General features: G+C 36.0%; 2 protein-coding genes across 6 annotated transcripts in view; one reads left to right on the top strand and one right to left on the bottom strand.

Annotated features, from left to right (window-relative positions):
* LOC105341626 (junctophilin-1) overlaps nucleotides 1–16,216 on the bottom strand; it is a 33,215-nt gene extending 16,999 nt beyond the window's left edge. For 2 of the 5 annotated variants that reach the window (XM_066080035.1, XM_011448244.4), the window contains exon 1: nucleotides 14,763–16,216. In XM_066080035.1, the coding sequence (XP_065936107.1) occupies nucleotides 14,763–15,147 (385 nt within the window). In that variant the 5' untranslated portion in view covers nucleotides 15,148–16,216. Of the gene's footprint in view, nucleotides 1–351; nucleotides 391–14,762 lie in introns of all 5 variants that reach the window. The other 3 variants (XM_011448242.4, XM_011448241.4, XM_011448243.4) reach the window with 3 other exon arrangements.
* Nucleotides 16,217–18,075: 1,859 nt separating this feature from the next.
* Nucleotides 18,076–20,970, top strand: LOC105341625 (zinc finger protein SNAI1). The gene is made up of 2 exons (XM_011448240.4): nucleotides 18,076–18,209; nucleotides 19,747–20,970. The coding sequence occupies exons 1-2, from the start codon at nucleotides 18,146–18,148 to the stop codon at nucleotides 20,847–20,849; spliced, it is 1,167 nt and encodes a 388-aa protein (XP_011446542.3). The 5' UTR covers nucleotides 18,076–18,145; the 3' UTR covers nucleotides 20,850–20,970.
* The last annotated feature ends 381 nt before the right edge of the window (nucleotides 20,971–21,351 follow it).

Here is a 21,351-nt window from a genome sequence, read left to right as displayed (position 1 = left end):
CACTATGGTAGATTTTATTGGTCTACTATACCACTATGGTAGATTTTACTGATTTACTATACCACTATGGTAGATTTTATTGGTTTACTATACCACTATGGTAGTTTTTACTGGTTTACTATACCACTATGGTAGTTTTTTACTGGTTTACTACACCATTATAATGGTAGATTTTACTGGTTTACTATACCACTATGGTAGTTTTAGGAACATACACAAAGTGCTACGTGTTAGTATATATAGTGTTAAACAATGAGGAAAGTGAAGTGCTCGTTAAACTGTTTTCTGTAGAACTTGTGTTAGTATCTACATAGGTCTGTTAGTGAGCGGGTAATAAGCGTATGAACTAACCTAAGGCGAATTGCTGATCAGAAGAGCCGAGATCGACTTCTGAAAGGAACAAAAAATAACATTTTAGCATAGCTTCAACTTCACAAAAACGCACACAAAGCAATAGTTAGAGAAATGTATACAGTGTATATTTGTTGGTATTATTGGATACGAATAGAAATTATCTATTTTTTTTTATTATTCGTTTCCAGAACATAGATAAAAAAATTGTCATTATTATTTTAATGTTGGTTTTTATAGATTTTGATTTTAACTATGAAATATATGGACATTGAGTAAAATATGAATCTTAAACTCTTAACTAATCACACTAAAAAATACATATGAAGCAGAGAAAATTCAATACAAATGGGTGAGGTAAATCTAGGCTGCAATAACTTTTGTACACCACAAAGTAATCCTAATCAAAGATCAGTTTATCGTAACATTAGCCTTTTAAAACACACCCGACATAAATGTGCACAATATATGCCAATCTTTCAGAAAGTGATATGCAAATTATGCAACCAGCAGAACGGATTCACGCCGGGTTCGATCTGTAAAATTTCCAACTAACCGCATGGTGTCAATGAACCTAAAGGTGTACATGTATAGGTTTTTTTTTCGAGATCTTTAAAAGTTTGTTCAAAAAATTAAGACCCTTAGAAAGTTAGAAGCAAGATCTGGTTGGAAAGCAAGTCAAATATGCACACCCCGTGCAAATTAACAAAATTGCGGAAAGATGCAAAGCTAGAGAGAATAGCTTTCGTGTCGTCTATAATGCAGCACCAATCATACAGGCGAAATTCAAAATTTCACTGCCATAAAATACTCATAAAAATTTATTTGGTTTACATAAAAACTTAGATTAAAATTTAGCTTTTTGAATTGAAGAAGACGAAGAAAAGAATTTTCTGGCAAACGAAATCGATCAAGTTTGATTTCAATAGGATCATTGCAAAATGTGTACTAGGGTTACCGAACTGAAAACCCGCGGCATAACAATACCAACGTTATGTTGTATCATTAATGATTTATGTAACTTAAAATCCCCGACTGAGTGCAACCATTATGAAACATATTTCACTGCACCTGGTTTGACTGAGATCAAAGTAATCTCTTTACACGACCGCAAGCAGCAAACTCGCTGTCTCTCTGAGTTCAAGACACTTATGTCCCTGTATACTAAAATGTTCATCACGCGCGCTCGTTGGCAGACGATATGGAGCTCGCGCAGACAATAAGCAGACGGTAGATAAACTTGTAGATGAAGATAATCACCATGGGTCAGGTAATGGTCAGGGTAATCTTACGTTTTATGTGGGGCAGGATTATGTTGATTCATCATATCTCTCACAGAGAGAGAGAGAGAGTGAGAGAGAGAGAGAGAGAGAGAGAGAGAGAGAGAGAGAGAATGTGGATTGTGAGTGCGTGCGTGTGCGTGTTTGGTGTGTGTGTGTGTGTGTGTTTGTTTTACCCTCAAGTCTATTCAGCACCAATACAAGATCACAACCTAACCACCTACTACCTCATTTACAAAATTAACACACAACACTTAATAACAACTAGTTTAAACTACCTATGTGCGCCCATTTTCGCCGTGTTTTTCTCCTTATTAAGTAGGTCATGATCAAATTATTGATTTCTGCAGTGTACTGCGACAAAATCTTTATCATACCAAAGTCATCCGATATACTGATACTCTCGCAGCAAAGCGAACAGCTTTAGTGCTTGGTTGTATCCTCTGGTTGCATGCTTTGTCGTTCAGAAGCGCACAAAGTTTTAGCCTGGTCTGGCATTTATTGTGACATATTATTGACGATCCACTCGTTAATGTTCTGTTTGATAGACGTCATGCAAACAATACATAGAACTTAAATGTTTTCCTGCGAAACAAAGAATATTCCGAGTCCCTGTGGTATGACGCGATTGTTCACCCTGAGTCTGGTTGAGAGCTGGCACGGAGAGAACCTACTTAAGAAAGTTCAGGAGTTTTGCATTGTACAACAGAACCTGTTTCTACCAAAAGACCCAGAGTAAACAGCGCATATAGTAATACTGACCACGTACATTCTAAGATGGAATTTTTTGGTGAACATCCGTATTATGCATCGTTCTATAAAACAACTAATTGTTTGTTTGCTCTGGGGTTTTTTTTTTGGGGGGGGGGGGGTGGGGGGGTTGTAGTTTTATTACGAATTGTAAATTTGTATTTCTGAAGAATAATTGTACACTAATGTCATTCTTAATATTATATATTTGTGATTGACTTTGGAATCATATAAACATTGTGTAGAATCATGTCAAAGACTGCTATACTTTCATAGACAATAGACTGTAAACAACAGAAAGTACAATGCAAGTTTGCATTAGAAATTGTATCGCAAATTATAGAAACAATGAACGACGTGTATCATTATGAATAAGAGGAAGAGTGTGTTTATGATATTTTAAAAAACTTTCCTACATTCGAAATTGTGATGATAAATAGAACCATTTTAACAAGAGCTTGGACTTTGGGTAGTTGTGTCAATCGGCAATGTGACGTAGGCCTGTCTATTTCATTGCTGGCCACTCAGTCATGGCTCTTTGAAATCAACAAGATTTGTCTGTCCTTTGTGTGAAAACTACGCAATCGGTGTATATTTCGCTTGAAACCGCGTCATTTTAACTTGTTTTGACGCAAGAAATAGTTACATCCTAATGAAAGTCCAAGGCCTTGTTAAAATGGTTCTATATGTCTATCATTCAGAATCCTGAACCCTCTGAGTAAATTATTGCAAATTTAGTCTTTGAATTATATGTTTCATTATGAATTCGAGCTTGTGTTGATTAAATCATTTTCATACTTCAAACAAGAATAAGTTTTAACTATTTGAAATACAAAAAACCATGATAACCCCCATGGCGGTATATGAACAAATTCCTATGCTATGTTCTAACGAGTAGCAAATAAGTGATACTGGGCGGCTTCATGTAACCAGTGTCTGTCGTTCATCTGAGTACAATTAGTACTCTTGACAGCCGGTCGCTTGGAACACTAGTCGCTCGGCCTTTTACATCAACCTTGTCCGCGATAATTGCATTGAAAGCAAGCCCATTTTGTTTACATGGCATTTGCTCCGAAACTATGGAGAAAACTGACTTTTATATGCAAGAGAATACTGCAATGTTTATCCGCCAGGTGGACTCGAGCATTTCCTAACGTAAACTAACCATTATTTTGCAGCTTGTTTAGGTCAGTTCCCTCATTACTGGCTTTTTATGAATGTTTACACAACTAGGCCCATAGAACAGAAAGAGCTGTAAAAATACTACGAAGATAGATGATGTTATATGAAAAGTAATGATACTGGGTAATGGAGTTTTTTTTCAGGGCCTCACAAGTACATGTTACAAATACAAATAACATTTATAGTAAAGCTATGTATGTTAGAAACATGGTGTAATTGTTAGCTTGGTTACGAAGATGTTGTTTAAGAACAAAACACAAGTAAACTCTTCCTCAACCCTATTTTAACGTTGGAAACGAACAACGAGCTGCAGTGATAACGTATTATGGTCAAACTTTTTAATACGGCACATCCTTACCCGGACGTGTTGATTAGCCGCGGTGAAGAGAGTTCCCTGAAGTGGAAAACCCAACAGCGAGCAACACCAGCCTATTGGTTCATTCATTAGCGAGCCGAAGCACGTTGGCACAAAACAGATGGGTTAGTGGTGCGATGCATCATTTTACAGACAAACAATATCGCACGCATCTGTTACTGATGAAGTTTCAATTTACCCCCTTAGCTTAACAGTAGCAAGGTATTGTCTTGATGTACAGTAATGTGCGTGTGGTAAAATATTTACACCATTTTAAGTCGCAAGAGGTGGATCAAGTCTTTTAATTTTTTAATTGTATCTATTGCGGTAGTTCTTTCTTGCAAACTTGGTAATCTAATTCTCATAAATAAGTTCGCTGAAGGGTTAGCTGAAAAAAACCCCCGCAAATGTTTGTTTTAGCCAATCTTGAGCGGATGTTGAAAACTTTATTGTTTTAACAATATTTCATTGGTCTACGATATATATATATATATATATATATATATATATATATATATATATATATATATATATATATATATATATATATATATATATATATATATATATATATATATATATATGGGTATATCTAAAATAAACAGCTTCACTTATACATTATCTTAGCTTAATAATTTTGTATGTGGCTCAAATTATTGTTTTTGATAAATATGTGTAAACATATAAGTCGAGTCAGGCTTAGCCATAAACTGAGCCTTTAACCATTGTGTAACTTTTCCTAAAATGTCCGGGGTTTTTTATTTGTGTTTCTGAGAAAGACGCGACAATCTCTTGTTAAACTATGTTAAATTTTTAATTGTATGTCATTTTTCTTGTAGAACTGAGCGTCATCCTATTAGCAACTCGCGTGTCTAGCAATCATGATTGAAGTTTACACTATCGTACATTCAAACAGATATAGACGATGCCATAAAATACCAAAGAAACCACCAATTCCTTGAATAAGTAACTTCAGACTAACAAAGTATTTATGCTTATTAGGCAAAGGACGTTTTCACCCCCCGCCCGTTACATAGTAAAAGCGCCATGACTGCATGAGGGGTGGGTTTCGCGAGTACAGTTAATGCAGCATCTGCAGGATGAATTTACTCATCCTCCAAGTATGTTTCGCATGCTCGCTTTGTTGATCATTTCATGCCAGTAGAAGTGTTATAGTGTAGAATAGATATGGTATATCGTTTCTGTTTGCCATATTTTTATACAAATATTCCATTTTATATCCGGTCTATCAAGCTAAACAAACTTAGTTTTCATGGAGGAGTTGATGAAAGCTTTGAAAGATTTTCTTTGAGCGTTCGGGTTCGAACCTGCACCATTCCCCGTGACCTTATCACTTGACCACGATAACCCGACCCTGTGAGGTTAATAAGTTTGATGTGAAGAAAATAAGGACTGCCGATATTGTTCTACTGACATAATTAAGAGCCCTTATGATTCTCCAAATTAAGTGCCCTATAACTCTTTCTTTAAAATGAGAAGAAAAAACAAATGCGTTTACATAAGATAATGTAGGCGTTACGTATTCTGCGGCAAATTGTACAAATTGCTTCTATGTGATTTACTATAAGAAAAAAGGCATTTTGAGCGGCTTGTATGAGTCAGTCTTTCAATACTTAAGCATGCATAGAGCTAGACTGTTGATTAACTCTTCAACAAACCCGTGTATAATTATACAACGAAAAACTATCGAAAACATTAACATTTTCTGAATATTTTACATTTTTCATGGAAAATAAGAGCAAAAGCTTTCTTTATTTTTAGCTCGAATGGGCACATGTGTGTGGAGAAAATGCTTGAACAAATTACAAAAACCGCCGCAAGGATGCAGATTTTGGATAATTTTCTAAGTAGAGTGCACCTTAGCTGCCAATTTTGTATTAACTGAATTTTCTTCTCATCATTTGAAACATTATAAAGCGTCTGTGCATTTCTTACAAGTGCTGATTATCTGAATATACGAGATAAGTGATTTCTATCAGTCTGGTTTTGGTTTTTTCTCTTTTTACCTGAACCGGAAGTTATAACAGAGCCGAGAGAATTTGAGTAATTTTAATCTTCCGATAAATTATCAGAATTTCATCACTTGTAAAGCAGACTATATACTTCATTTCTTTGAACACACGAAAAACATCAACCATTATACAGGATGCTCGCTGAATGATAAGACCTCCTCGTGTAAAATAAAAAAAATATCCAGCATCACCAAGGCAGAAGGCAAAACCACGTGGCCGAGAGAGATCGGAAGCCTGACAGAATAAGCAAGGAGATTTAATAGTAAACGCCACTGCAGGTGGGTTGTGAAATCTGAAAACTCTTCACCGATAGAAATCCTGCAATTCTGAAAAGTTTGCAAACTAGTCAAGAAGTTTATATACTAAAAAGTTGCGTAAGATGGCATCAACAGACAATACACACACGTGCATTCATTTTGATGAATTTAATTTTATGAAATATGGTCATCGAAAAAAATATTTTTTGTGAGAAAAATAAAACGTGCATTTGCTACCGAAAGTATGGCTAGTATGAGAGTAGTATTTTGTTTGCCAATGAGTTAGAAATTAAGTTTTAAATCTAAGAGAGATGCTTCCTTCGTTAAATAATAATCGTAACAATCCTATTTGAAAATGTTTTAGGAGAGCTCAAATATTCAAACAGTTTTACTCTGTTAAGATTTTTTAACCTAACAAAAATAAAAGATTAAGCTTGGGGATGAGCTATGTTTGTTTGAACGTAAACTATAGTATATGTTTAAAACTCAAAATTGTTCTCATCAGTTGGGAAAAGTTTAAATAAACACTTAAGAAACTAGAGAATTCCTAAAAAAAACAACAAGCTTATACTATAGTAGCTGGTTAACTTTCTAGATATACTTCTGGTTGACAGATTCCTACATACATGTATGTAGTTCGAAGAAGCATGACCTTGCCTTAAAGTGAATTTTCAAGGACATGTCATACTGTACAGTAACGTCTCCTAAATGTCGTTCTTTCCCTTTGAATCCACAATATACCGTTTGTGTATAGAAAAAAATCATGGTCTGAAATTAACTCGCGGTGAATGAAGCATGCTTGACTTTGAAAAAGATTTTACATACCCCTTTCAAACGCATAAGAATTTAGCTTGAGAGTTAATTTATTTTGTTTTGAATTTCAGTTATCTACAACATAGATGTATGTTCATAATGAGTGCATTTCTTGACACCGATTCCATAGCAATATGTTATTAACAATAACACATAATCTGAAGAACACATAAGAAGTAAAAATCCAAAGAAAAAAAAGAATGTAAATAAATGCCCAAAAAATCTTTTTAATGTTTCACCATAATATGTATTATTTTGTCTTCCAAAGCGTGCACGTGACAGAACCTTGTTGAATTACTCCAAGATCTCTTAATCACCTACGCTGAAGACTTTGAACAGGAATCAGTCTGACCTTTTTCATTCATTAGAACTATATTTTTTTTCGCGCAGAGAGGATTCCTTTGTACTTTTACTCCATTGTTTATTTTTTTTTTAATAATGTTCAGCGGCTGTGTATCTCCGTCCACCTTAGAGAAGGTCTCAGAATCGGAAAGAACTGGCTGAGATTTCACCGCAACCTGATCGTCCTGACCCTCGAGCCAAAAATGCTAATATTGATAGAGTGAAATAACTCATTCAGTATATTGACGGAGATCGATAACGTGACTTTGAATAATAAGCGTCTGACTTTGTCAAGCAATGAACCATCAACGTTTGCAACATTTGTTCAAGAAAAGAGATCAAGCGTGACAGCGTTTTCCTCTGCTGCTGATGGTTTGATTGTGTTTAGAATAGGTCGACATGAATTGTAGTCATTTTTGTAAAAACGCAATTACTATTCGATCTTGTCCTCAAGCTAAAGCAAACACTCATCTAAACCTTCGGACTACGTGTTGCAAAAACACGTCTTTGTTGACCTGATTTTGAGATACCTGTTGAGAATGGTGACAATGACTTAATCAATCAATGGCTTCATCGATCGTTAATCCTGCAGCGCCATCTCAATTTACCAGTTCATGCCTCGGGTTCATTAACTATTGAAATAAAGAAATAAATTTTCAATGTGTTCTGATGAAGTTTCTCAGTGCACAAGCACATGTAACTGGTGGTTTTCTTTTTGAGCTATTCGTTCACCCAAATAAATTCTTCCAGACTACGAAAATTCGAGTTAATAAATCAAAATATACGTAATAAGTGACAAAATTGTGCAAATTTAGAGCACGGATACAGAAATACTTATTCATATACATTTAACACTGGCAAAGAAATTCTGCGGGGAGTTCATGATCAATTCTGCACTTTCTGCAATTTTCACTTTACTACAGGCGTATACGGTGTATGAAACCCTAAAGTCTAGCGTTTTCATAGATTTTCGACCTGTAATGTTGGTATAGCTGAATCGGAGCTTGAACAAATACAAGTAAAACAAAAACATTATCGCCATCACGAGACCATTATGTTTTGGAAACTCGGTTTCATTCACTTCCTCTTTAGAAAAATCATGTCGTACGCTGTTCTGTCGGTAATTTTAAACGCAAATCGATTTTGTTAAAACCATTAAGCTCGTGAAATTACAATGACATGCAACTTATTTTTCTAGGGGGAAAAATTGAATTACACGCACATAATTCCGTTCAAACATCGGTAAACGAACGAAACCAACGCACTGGTTCCAAGCAACCGTTGCTGTATTAGTTGCAGCATACTGTGGGACTGGTCTTCGACCGAATTTCTCAAATATACACTCCATAAAAGAGAGTGCATATTATTGTATCTATGAATTATATACAACCCGTAAATGTAGAAATAGCTACTCCCCAAGCGCACATGGATCAGTAGACACAAGACTGGATAATGAGGACTTTTTTTTCAATAAGGACAATTTAGTACGCTTGAAAATTGCTGCTTGATGGCCATAAAATGGTCTGTAATTAGGAAAAGTTCAAGTGCATCGGTTGATATGGACATTTAGACAATAGATATGGGGAGTGAAAAGTTCGGGTCATGGCTATCGAGCACCGAATGCTTTCATAATGGTGATTACTCGGTTAGTTCGATTCCCAAAATATTATACATGACTAGACCTGACAGAAGTTTTCATTTTGACGTTTGAGTTTGACCCTCAATAAATGTGAATGTTTCAAGGACACGCAATTCTAATCCTCCGAGTGAAAAAGAATTAAATCCCTACATCCCTCACTCACACCAACACTGTTCTTTGCTTTATAAAGCATCAGAAATGAAACCATACCTTGTCATTTTAAACGGTTCAGTGTCAAGATACGTAAACTTACACCATCCTATCTCATTACACTTACCATGGAAAGAGTGTTAAACAGCGAATGAAACAAGAACCCAAAGTCTAAGTAACACAAGATCAACCTTGTGTAAGTCATGACGTCAATACGTTTTGGAGTCGTCCGAATTCAAGACAAGCCGTTAGTGACATTTACTTTCATCATTAAGTAAGAGTTGTATGGGACTTTTGAGGAACAAAGCCAAAGCAATCCCTGGTCAGTCAATGGACAAACGGAGTCCCAGTGTAGGAGGAGGAATATCACATCATTCCAGGCTTGTAAAGAAAGAGGTTGTGGCTTAGAATTTACTTGCTTCATTGACAAGAGTTAATCATTTGTTGGTTATAGCTTTATAACAACATCTACAAAACACACTAGTTAACACTTCAGTATGGATAAAAGTTCAGGGCTTAACTCAAAGCTTTTCATTCAAAGAGGTGACTCCGATGACACGAATAAAAACATGTCTTCGTTCTCAGTCAAGTTGACACAGAGTTAAAAAAGTAGTTCTCTTTCTCCAACATTGCCACGTGGTTTACGTGATTACCGGTACATATGGTATTTTGTCAATATTAGTTAGTCCGTACCGAGATCAATACATGCATACAAGGTAAATATGGACAGTCATCTGATTTACAGGGTGTTTTAGACGATTTTGCTGCACCAGGATCGATGGTTTATAGTAAGAATCGATTTTCAAATACTCAAGTCAGTTACGGAGAAAAGCAGGCCGGCTACAAGGTCACGACAGGCTGCCACTGAACACAAAATCCATACATAAACTGTCTGATGTAGACACCGGCGACCACTTCCATAGATTAAACTTATTGTCTTCAATACAAAAGATCAGCCCAGAAATAATGTCGCTATGATATTGACTGGAAAAAATGTCTGTATGAAATATTTACTGAGCATTCAATAAAAGTCTTTTTATATATGGTTGCCTCAAGTTAATTTTCATTGTTCTGCGTTCATGTAGCAATGACAAGTTTTTCTTTCATACAATAACATGTTGTGTGTCCCTGCAGGGAGGTAGCCATATGTACATCGCAATCGGTCCAATATAGATCACACTTTACACAACAAAGCTCTTGTATTCTTTACATAAGTTTCATTGATTTATAGAGAATTTGCACTCTTGTCGAAAAAAGCTGCATAGTTCGTCTGTGCCAAACTGTACACACAAAGAATAAATATTGACGATCTCAGCAACTTAAGCCGGAAACGAGGATTTTGATCATGTTTTGTATTTAAGCATTCCAGAGAAGCTTCCGACTAAGGCAGCTCGTCGTCTGTGCTGGTATGATTCGCACAATCTTTGAAGTAGAGCATTTGGAAGTCATAAAGACTACAGCAAAATTGATAACTAAATAAAGTTATCCAATAGAATCTTAAAAGGAAGTAAACTATTGGGTATATATTCCCTAAAGCTTAAGTTTTCAGTATATGCCTAAGACTTTAACTTAAGCATTATAAGCCAAGCTATCGTGTACCAGGTCATAGATATGGTAATTAAACATAGCACATGGGAATCAAAATGCTCCCTAATTAAACATACTTACTTCGTTTTTTTACAGCCATAATATTGAAACAAAATCTATAAACCACCCTAGTTATTATTTTTTTTTCGAAACCAAACAGGGTATCAAAAATACAGCAATCTGAAAAACTCTATCATATTGTATATGGTAAAATAAGATGTATTATTAGCAATCGGGCTCTACAATGTTTAGTAATAATAATTACATGAAAATCTTCTTGCAAAAGCAAACACGCTGTAAGCATGGTAACACAGAGTACCAGTATAATCTCTAGACTAATGCATTCAGGATATGACGCAGTTATCAATTAAGTCATTTGTTCTAAGTCTTCAGTGATATAAATATTTACTAGTATCATAGTATGCATTAAAATATAAAATGTTCGCCATTTCTCACTTCGTCTCAATAACGGTATGAGACCAAACAAAATGAATATGGATAAATCAACTTCATTGAGAATACATACAAACGTTATTGTATGAAGAAAATGCATGCATTTGGTTAAAGAATCCTTTCTGTGGCATTGCACACCGTTAATCTATATCCCGTTACTGACGATCAGCACTATAACTACCTTAGAGTCAGTCCAGAAGCTACTGCAACTACCTGACAGTCAGTCCAGAAGCTACTGTAACTACCTTACAGTCTGTCCAGAAGCTACTGTAACTACCTTACAGTCAGTCCAGAAACTACTGTAACTACCTTACAGTCAGTCCAGAAGCTACTGTAACTACCTTACAGTCTGTCCAGAAACTACTGTAACTACCTTACAGTCAGTCCAGAAGCTACTGTAACTACCTTACAGTCTGTCCAGAAGCTACTGTAACTACCTTACAGTCAGTCCAGAAACTCCTGTAACTACCTTACAGTCAGTCCAGAAGCTACTGTAACTACCTTACAGTCTGTCCAGAAGCTCCTGTAACTACCTTACAGTCTGTCCAGAAGCTACTGTAACTACATTACAGTCTGTCCAGAAGCTCCTGTAACTACATTACAGTCTGTCCAGAAGCTCCTGTAACTACCTTACAGTCTGTCCAGAAGCTACTCTAACTACCGTACAGTCTGTCCAGAAGCTCCTGTAACTACCTTACAGTCTGTCCAGAAGCTACTGTAACTACCTTACAGTCAGTCCAGAAGCACAACGTTAAGAAAGCTGGATAGTTGTGGCCGTTTTTATAGACTATATTTATCTCCTTGAGAATAAGAGCTCTGTATAAAGATAAAGAAACAATATTCAAATTTAAAAGCCAAAATACTAGGATTATTTTGTTTACTATAGACAATACAGATTTAGGGTAGATATGATGGATAACTATTTGACTACCCAGTCCCTCCAATCGCAGTAGTGGCGGTTTCATGAGAAGGATAGTATACTTTGTGATATCTTTCTTTCTTCTATCAAAGATTCTAGAAAAATGGGTGGTAGCCCATCAAACATGGACCAAGATTCTATTGATAAGACAAGGCAGAAAATATGAAATGTAAATATAATATAAAGCAATACTAATAAATGTAGAAACATATGTTCTAAAATGTTTACTGGAAGCTTGCATGTTTCTAGTGATTGCATCAAATAAGATAAGTTTGTCTTTGGTTTCTTTATACATCTGTAACGGTTGAAAATAACTTTTCAAGATGTGACCTTGTTAACTTTTCTAAAATTAGAACCGATCAGCTAATTTTCCTTTCATTTTGATTTATGAGCCTAACTTTTGGACGATTTGGCATTTTTAAAAACAGCAAAAAGATGTAAGATTCGGGCCCCGTGGGTTTTAACATGTCTCTTGGGCATCTTCACAGCGTTTAACGGTCATTCCGTCCGGTCTTATCTTGTCGGCTTGTCACGTCATATATAAATAACATGCAGGTATAGATATCGCACATAACACATGTAGTTCATGGAATCGTTTGAGATAGTTCTCTGGAACTCTGAGCTAGATATGAGATCCCTCAGGAAGGTAGTCCGTGTGAAATCAACCCCTGGCACGGCAAAGAATGCCTGCTTTTCATTTCTACAGACAAAAGTCAAGTCAATCCAGTACGACTTTAACAGTTCTGTGGTACATCAGTGCAAATACGCAAAGCTGTGTTTTCCTTATTTTATATTCAGTTGAAATACTGGTCATTGAAACTTTTCCCTCGCTTACATTTTTGTCGCATTGAGAAAAAAAATATTTGTACGTATATGTTAACCTTACTTTAATTATTTACTGGATACAAGACCACATTGACAAAATAAAATATTGGTATACAAAGAAGATGATACTACACTTTTCTTGTCATTTAACCGTTTTGCCTCTGCGATCGCATTTCAAGATCTGGCAGAAAGTAGAGTAAGATCGGTGATCGTTGACTAATGCTCCATATAAATGGTTTATCCGATTGTACACCAACAACCTAATTTTACTTGATTCAAAAGATCGATTTTTTGTGTCAAAATGCAAGTTACAACACATTATGACTGATCGCCAAGAGTCATTTTTTTCCTAATTATGCCAATATTATAAAGTATCTGTTAATATACATTTTTCTCCGGGTTTTTTTTTTCACCAAAGCGTGATGGCCAAGGAATTCATCCAATACAAGCTTCGATGTTGCTCCTTGCCAATTTCAAGTTTATCTCGCCTATCGATCTGAACAATTAGCGATCATCTTCTTGAGAAAAGTCTCTGCTTAATTCTAAACAGATGTTACGATCATGACGGGGGTTAAGTAATATTGACAATGATTTTTCCCGATGTACATTGCAAGGACGAATTAATCGGACGACCTTTGTGTTTTAAAACTGTGTATAGAAGTTATTACATAAATCACAAGGTGTTCAATCGGTATAAACAATGTAACAGAGAAGAGCAAGAAGGATTGCTTCCATGTTATTGAAATGTTATTGTATTTGTGAAATAGTGTCTGCTTAATTTTAATTCAAAATATAATTTTCCAGTAATTAGAATCATAGAATATATATATAAAACGGTTTCAGTTTGTTTTTTATGTTAATATGCATCAATTTAAATTTATTTCTATAGCAGTTTCATTTTATGAGATGCTATACTAGTAGAAATCACTTTACATTACTTTAACGCTTGAGAGAGAGAGAGAGAGAGAGAGAGAGAGAGAGAGAGAGAGAGAGAGAGAGAGAGAGAGATGGTAATCTTTTTTTAGAGCATAAATCCCGTTATCCAGTGTCGATATCATATCTCCACATTGCTCTGATCATCATGCCTCACCTGCCAAGTTCTGTTGCCGTGGCAACCAGAAGTAAAGAAATACCAGACTTTTTTTCTGTACAAGAGTCAGCGATATACCCTACATTGTAGACAATACATTACAACATGCATCCGTGTAGGCATTCTCTAAACATAACTCAAAACGATGGTCTTGCTCTTCATTCCTCCCTCCCAGTACCTATATTGTCATACTTTACTAATTAATAACACTGGCACCGCTCAGTTTGGCAGAAAATATGACTCTCCACAGCAATCAACTACTCACGTCCAAATCTATTTGGGATAGGACTGGAATTGTATGTGTAACGGTTTGAGTTTTTATGCTTATATTCATAGCATTCGCTGATCCTGATTTACAATAACGATGATGACAATAATGAGAATGATGAAGATAATGATGAAGATGAGAATGATGTAAAAACAGCCTTACGGGTTGTGACAAAAGACCAATGCTTCTAATGGATTCCATATGACCATGCATGATATGTATCATTACTTAAACAACACACAACATTAACAAGGAGATGTTTTCGAAGGTGAATGGTTCCTCAGAACAGTTTTCGCGTGCAGTGCAAACACCTATAAACCAGTGATGAAAAAATCAAGGTCGGATCTGACCGGCCATATTGCAAGCATCGTTGGCTTTTTGTATTCAAAAACATGGCGTCATCATACATCAGGTGTAAACAGAAAAACACAAACTAAGGTGTTACAAAAGGTGAAATTCAAATATTACCTCCGTCTGCGTAGGTTTCGCACCCATAACCATCTTGAAGACCCGTGGTCCACGTTCCTTCGTATCGAGCACCGGAGGTCAAACTCTGTCGGACACCATAGCGACCTTTGAACCCTTGGGTCCACTCTCCTTTGTAAATCCACCGCCCTTTTGTCTCTACGCCCAGTCCATGTCGTTTTCCTTGAAACCATTGCCCTTTGTAATTATTTCCACTCGGCCATGTATAAACACCAGAAATTTCGAAACCGTACTGCCAGGCGCCGGAATACTCCCCTTGCCCCTTGGGCCCCGTGCACACACCGTGCCCGTGGGCTTTCCCGTCCTCCCAGCCTCCGCAGTATGTCCCTCCATCCTCAAAATCGAAACGCCCTCCTCCAGTTGTCATTTGGACCTACGGGTCATGTGTCCAAGAGGACCACAAGCTCCTGAGTTACCCTACACACGAATGGACCAAAGTTATCGGCATCCTTCGAAAAAAAAGCGAGCAAAGTACCCTTTCTCATTCATGCATACTCACGTGATGGGGATAATTTCCAAAAGATCACACATCTATGCAATAATTTCAATAATGTGCAGTAAATTAATCCGTCAATTGTATAATATGTCCGTAACTCCCCTTTCACAAATATTTTCAATCCAAAAGCAGCATGGTTATTTATTTGTTATTTTGTTTAAATCAGATCGGTGAAATATTCTAAGTTTGAAAATTAGTGCACTTAAGTACACGAAGAATATATACATGAAATGATAATACACAACGGCTCTCCTCTGCAATCGCGTGTACTTGAGTGATCCTTGCTAAAGCATGGCCGTTATCGGTAAAAGAGTTAATTTCGGTAGCACTTTGGTCACTTTTCTCCAATCTACATCACTTAATTCGAGCAGTGGTGGTCGCTATCTTCCACGCGCCATCTTAAAAGCACTGATAATTTGTGTTCGAAACTGTCTTACGGTCTTAATCATAATCAAATCGGGGAAAAACACACTGCGAGGCGAGTCGAAAACAGCTTCGGTAGGGCGAATAAATTATGCGAAAGATGTCGGCCATTGCATTCGCTCGCTCTTCAGTAGATCGGAGATGCGATTTTCCTAATAAGGTCGCCTATGTGTTATTGGGCGAACAGGTTTGACTCGAGTTTCCCTCATCGCCGGGCAATGTGAACACACAAGACCTGTGACTATAAGAACACGTGTGTAGATGAGTTCTCTTATTATAAACAAGACACTGAATCTTTCGGATATTTACCAATATCAGTCCGACAGATGAAGACCGCTAGCATTAACACAGGAACGGGCGACGTTACTCCTCAACTCCCGATCGCACCTCTGTCGTATCAAATGTGAAAATGGATAGCGCAAAAAATCACACTACATGAAATAAAATTGTATACTCAGAGTTAAGCAGCTTCACGACAAATGAATAATTAATACTTTGTAGCGCAGTACTCTGTTGGCTTGTGTATATATGAAATCAATATATTTTACAATCAGCTGCTGAAGCCATTTCGATACTCCTCGCGGTTTTTCCACCAGCGGCTTGTGTTTCGATGTGGACAAACGCTGCATACGTCTAACGGAGCGACAGGTGGATGTATTATTGACTTATTGACATAGTAGGATTTCAGCAATTTGTAGAATATTTGACAAACAAAATTCTATATATCGATTTGACGGGTCTACTGTACTAAGAAGTCAAAGGAATCAAGGTTGTCCAAATGTTTGAGTAAAGAAATTATTGGAATGACCGTGCAAGTTTGTTAAGGAATGGAACATCAAGTGCTTGTAAAAATATTTAATCTTGAACGAAATTAACCACAATCGTTACATCAAATAAGTTAATGATTATTAGGACAAACATAAATACCATTATACAACCTATTTGTAAAATTTATATTTTTTTTGGGGGGGGGGCGCTTGGGTTGGGGTGGAGTCTTGTTTAAAATGGATAAATAATCAGTTCAAGTGAATTAGAGCAAGTGCACTATTCAAATATCAACAAAAGCCAATTGTGCAGCACGTACGTAAATTTTATGTGAAAAAGCATGTGAGGTGTAAGGAAAATTTGGGCAGTAAATCACATTTTACAATATGATATCAAATAACATAGATATCAAACGCGTCGATTTGCGTAATTATATTTCTCTCTTTTGACCTTTTTTTTTCTTTAACATAAAATGCAATGTGTATAATGCAAAGGTATGATATTGTCTTCTCCAGTCTACGTTATTTATTTTTCGTAAACAGGAAAATAATATCTAAATCTATATTAGTATAATATGTTCCTGAAATGAATTTAAGGTATTCGTTTCATCAATGTCATCTTTAGTTTCAGATCACTTCTGAAAAGTCAGCTAGTAATGATGGTTCGATGTAAATATTTATTGTTTGAAATCATCAATTTGGTAGCCCTAAAAATGAATTAAAATGTGCATTAATGTCAAATTATTTATGCATTCAAATGAGTTTTAAAATCCAATGAGTTTTGTTTCGAACTTGAATTCATGAATTAGAAATTAAGAGGGAATTATTCATAACATTGTCGTTGTTAATAATTTTATATGTTTCTGAGGAAATATACATTAAAATTTCACAGTTAAGCATGTCTTTTGATAAAACTATTATGTGGATGTGTAGATTTCCGAAAAGGTATACAATTCCTAAACTTCTTCTTTCACTAATACCCCCCCCCCCCCCAAAAAAAAACAAAACAAAAAAACGCACTCGCATCACTATAGCGCCACTACCACCATCAATTACACAAAGATTTTGACTTGTACGGATATAAATGGCATTAATTCCTTCGATTATTTACGAGGCTGATACATGTTATTTAATATATTTCTTTAGTTTTAATTTTATGGCAAATAAATGTTTATACTAGGCTAACGTTATAGGTCCTTAATAAAAATATAAAATTTCAAATATATAACGAAGGAAAGTCCAAAAAGATATTGTACATGTATCGGTACTGTAAATAAAGTATAGGTAAACAATACATGTATATTAAATGGCATCAGTACATATTATGTCGATGTTGATAATAAATTAATCTATCCTTATTTTTTATACGTAAGAATCTGAAACCAATTCGTGATTAGAACTAAGCATACTCGTATACTTTGATTTTAAGAATAACATATATATATCTTTCAGTGTGAATGTAAATGCCAATCAAAATTGGATTAAATAATCGCAAGTTGTAAGATTCGAAGAGCGACAACTCGAATGAAATATCTTGAACGCTGAAATCGTCCCGCAAAGGCTCCGCAAGGTGCCCTAGCAACTAACGTCATCGCACGCGGCTCATCTCCAAGGATGCAGACGAACGCCATGTTTACAAACAACGGTCCTCTGAAACTGAAAATCTGAAAAGAACAGATATAATGCCAAAATGTTTATTGCATTCAGTTCGAAACTACAAGTCTCGAAAGTACTCGAGACATTCAGGTTTGATCATTTAGACATATTTGCAAGTCCCTTTTTGATGATAAGTATTGTTGCACGATTCTTTTACGACAGTTTCATTTTACACATTCGTTCGTACTCGAGAGAAAAACAAAAATAATATACCCAGATAATATGCAATCATTGACTCAGTTATTATCATTGATAATAATACTGGTGTTCAAATTATCCCGGCACAAGAACTTAATTGTATAGTGGAAAACTGTTCGACAAAGCAAGCAGGTGCCCTGGAATGTCGGCTAAGGGGTCATGTCAAAACATAAATTTGATTAGTATTATCTACGCTAAATATGAAATTTGTGAAAAGAAAAAAATAATGTATTTAGCTCTATATGAGAGAAATTTATTGATATTATTTGCAGAGGATTTAATAACTTTATTTGCTTGAATCTCTAGAATGCTGAAAACGCTTCGATTTTTACATAAACATGTGTTATCTTTTTCCCAAACTTGACAGAGATATCCTATTTTATTCGACAATCACAAAGCAAAAGGTTTTGAAATTGTGTACATGTAGGTTTTTAAACATGTACAATCTGTTCTTATATTTAATGCTGCATGTAACCTTTTAAGAAAGGTAGTCTATTTTCTTATTGTAAAATTTTGTCATATTGTAAATTTTCTAATTGACACCCACCAACATCTTCCCAAGTCAAGGGTTTCTGAGCGGGGTTTGTGAGGAAAGATGCGGATCAGAAACTCTTTAATTGGGAAAAAAGACCCACCCACTAAATTCAAAATTTACAATTTATAACACCATTCTAGTTACTCTACTTTGTCTTAGTTATATAAATGAAAAATCGGGTTATTTTATGTCGACATCCTATATAGAGTTTGTTCCAAAATTATAAAATTACAATATATTTTATTATAACTTTCGCTCACTATTCTAATGTTTTCTTGGGCAATTTCCAAAGTTGGGAGTTCAAAAATTCTCCTTCATCAAAACAAAGAACTGGGCAATGTCAAACATTACAAATTCAAAGTGGAATTTATAAAAGCATTTTGATTTGGTGTAGAATTTTGTGACTTTATATCAATAATAAGACCCAGGCAGTGGGCAATCTTTCAACATTGGAATCCATGTATACTCGGCACAAAAATAATGTATTTTTAGTTTATTATGTAGGGATAATTTTTTAATGTAAAATTGTTTCTTTAAAATATGACATCTGTAGAAATATTCCTCTCTGTAACTGCTATGCATTAAAAAAACGCAGGCGCCTTTTTTCACGAAATTAAGCTACTTATTATTTACTAAAGGAAGGTTTTGACGATTAAAAAATCATCCATTTTCTGATTTATTCTGACTGATAAATGTGTGATATTTTGACACACTCGACTCCATTTCCCTGTAGGAGTACGTGTACAATTTTTCGATTTGATTCATCTTAAGAAAAAAAATTCCTGAAACTTGGGACAATATCAGAAAGGTTACTTTAACACATGTATATTTTTTCCTTTATATATACACAATTGAAATAAAATTATTTTAATTGAGTACATTTTCTTTTTACAGAGTTCGACCCGAATGTAATGACTACTCGATCTGGCCTGGCTATAAGGAAGGTCTCGGTCACCCCAATGTTCGCCGGCGCCGCGAAGTACAGCTACATGGAAGAGACGGTCGCACGACGCCAGAAACCTAACTACAAGACGCCCTCTACACAGAAACGCAAATCTATGAACCATCTCCCGTTTGTCACTAGATTTTACCTTGGATTAAAGATTCCGGACTTGGATCTCTGCGGAAACGATTCCAAAGATTTCGATTCTAGAGATGACGACACTACGCAGACATCTACAAGTCCTACAAGCAAACCGGGATCCGATCGCCTGCTTCTAGGGGACAGTGACGATGAAGTTTTCGATTCCAGCACAGACGATGAATTTTGTGACAGTATTATTGCTAAGAGTCGAGACTACGAATACCAGAGGATGGAGCTGGAAGAGACTGAAACAAAAACAGAGGCGCCCAGAAATATTGCTGATGCATTACCGAACCTAAAGCCAGTAATAAAGATTCCGGATACCACGCACAGTGTCCACGAAACGTTAGTGGAGAGTTTGGCCGATAGTCTGGAGAATTTTAGATACCCGTCTCCAACTCAGTCCGTGACCGCGGGGATATCTGAGCTGAGTCTGTCTGGTCCTGTCACAATCATGTCGACAAACCCCACGCCAACCTTTACAGCCTTCACTACCCCGACCGTCACCACTATACGGTCAGGGGTCATCTTTCAGGCCAAACCCGCGTTTACTGATTTACCGCCTTTTAAGTGTGAAGTGTGCGAGAAGGAATTCTACGTTTCAGCAAACTACACCACTCACCTTCGAACTCACGACGCCCAGACAAAGAACAAATGTGACGTCTGTGGAAAAGTGTTCACGCGCTCCTGGCTACTTAAAGGCCACATGCGTACGCATACCGGGGAACGTCCGTTTGTCTGCCCGCATAAAGATTGCGACAAAGCATTCGCAGACAAAAGTAACCTGCGGTCACACATGCTTATTCACTCTGTCACAAGCAAAAACTTCTCTTGTCAGAAATGTGGTCGCTCCTTTGCCCAGAAAAGATATCTGCATAAGCATTTACTGGAGGTGTGTCGGGTAATTCAGTGATTAATACACGACTGAACTAAGACTGGCCTGGCAATATGGGAAGAAATTCAACTGTTCATTTCCTGTATTCATAATATGCATGTTCTTCAATTTTAAAAATATATACGGTAATATAACATATCGTACTGGTTGCATTGAGATTCGTTAATGTGATCGTTTTTTGTATCCTATGTCGGGTATATACCATTCATGTAATTATACATTGTTTGGGACCAAAATGCGTAACTCATTGTGTATGGTTTATACATTTTTCTTATCAAGATTGAAAATATAACATTTATTATTTATTCCATTCATCAATATTTAATTTCGATCAACAATATTATTAAAGGGTACTAAATAAATACTTTTCAAAGGTTTTTTTTTCTTATCAGCAAAGCGATTAAGTGAATGCTCAGTTTAACAAATATAGAAATAAAGCAAAAAGCTATTCTTTTGGTTGTATTACTACAAATATAGAAATATTTTCATACATTCAGTACTTTCTCCCATTTTTCGTAAG

Source organism: Magallana gigas, chromosome 3, assembly GCF_963853765.1.
Source record: "Magallana gigas chromosome 3, xbMagGiga1.1, whole genome shotgun sequence".
In the NCBI taxonomy this organism is placed as follows: domain Eukaryota; kingdom Metazoa; phylum Mollusca; class Bivalvia; order Ostreida; family Ostreidae; genus Magallana; species Magallana gigas.
The sequence above is the reverse complement of the archived record's forward strand: the minus strand, read 5'-3'. Positions and strand labels throughout refer to the sequence as shown.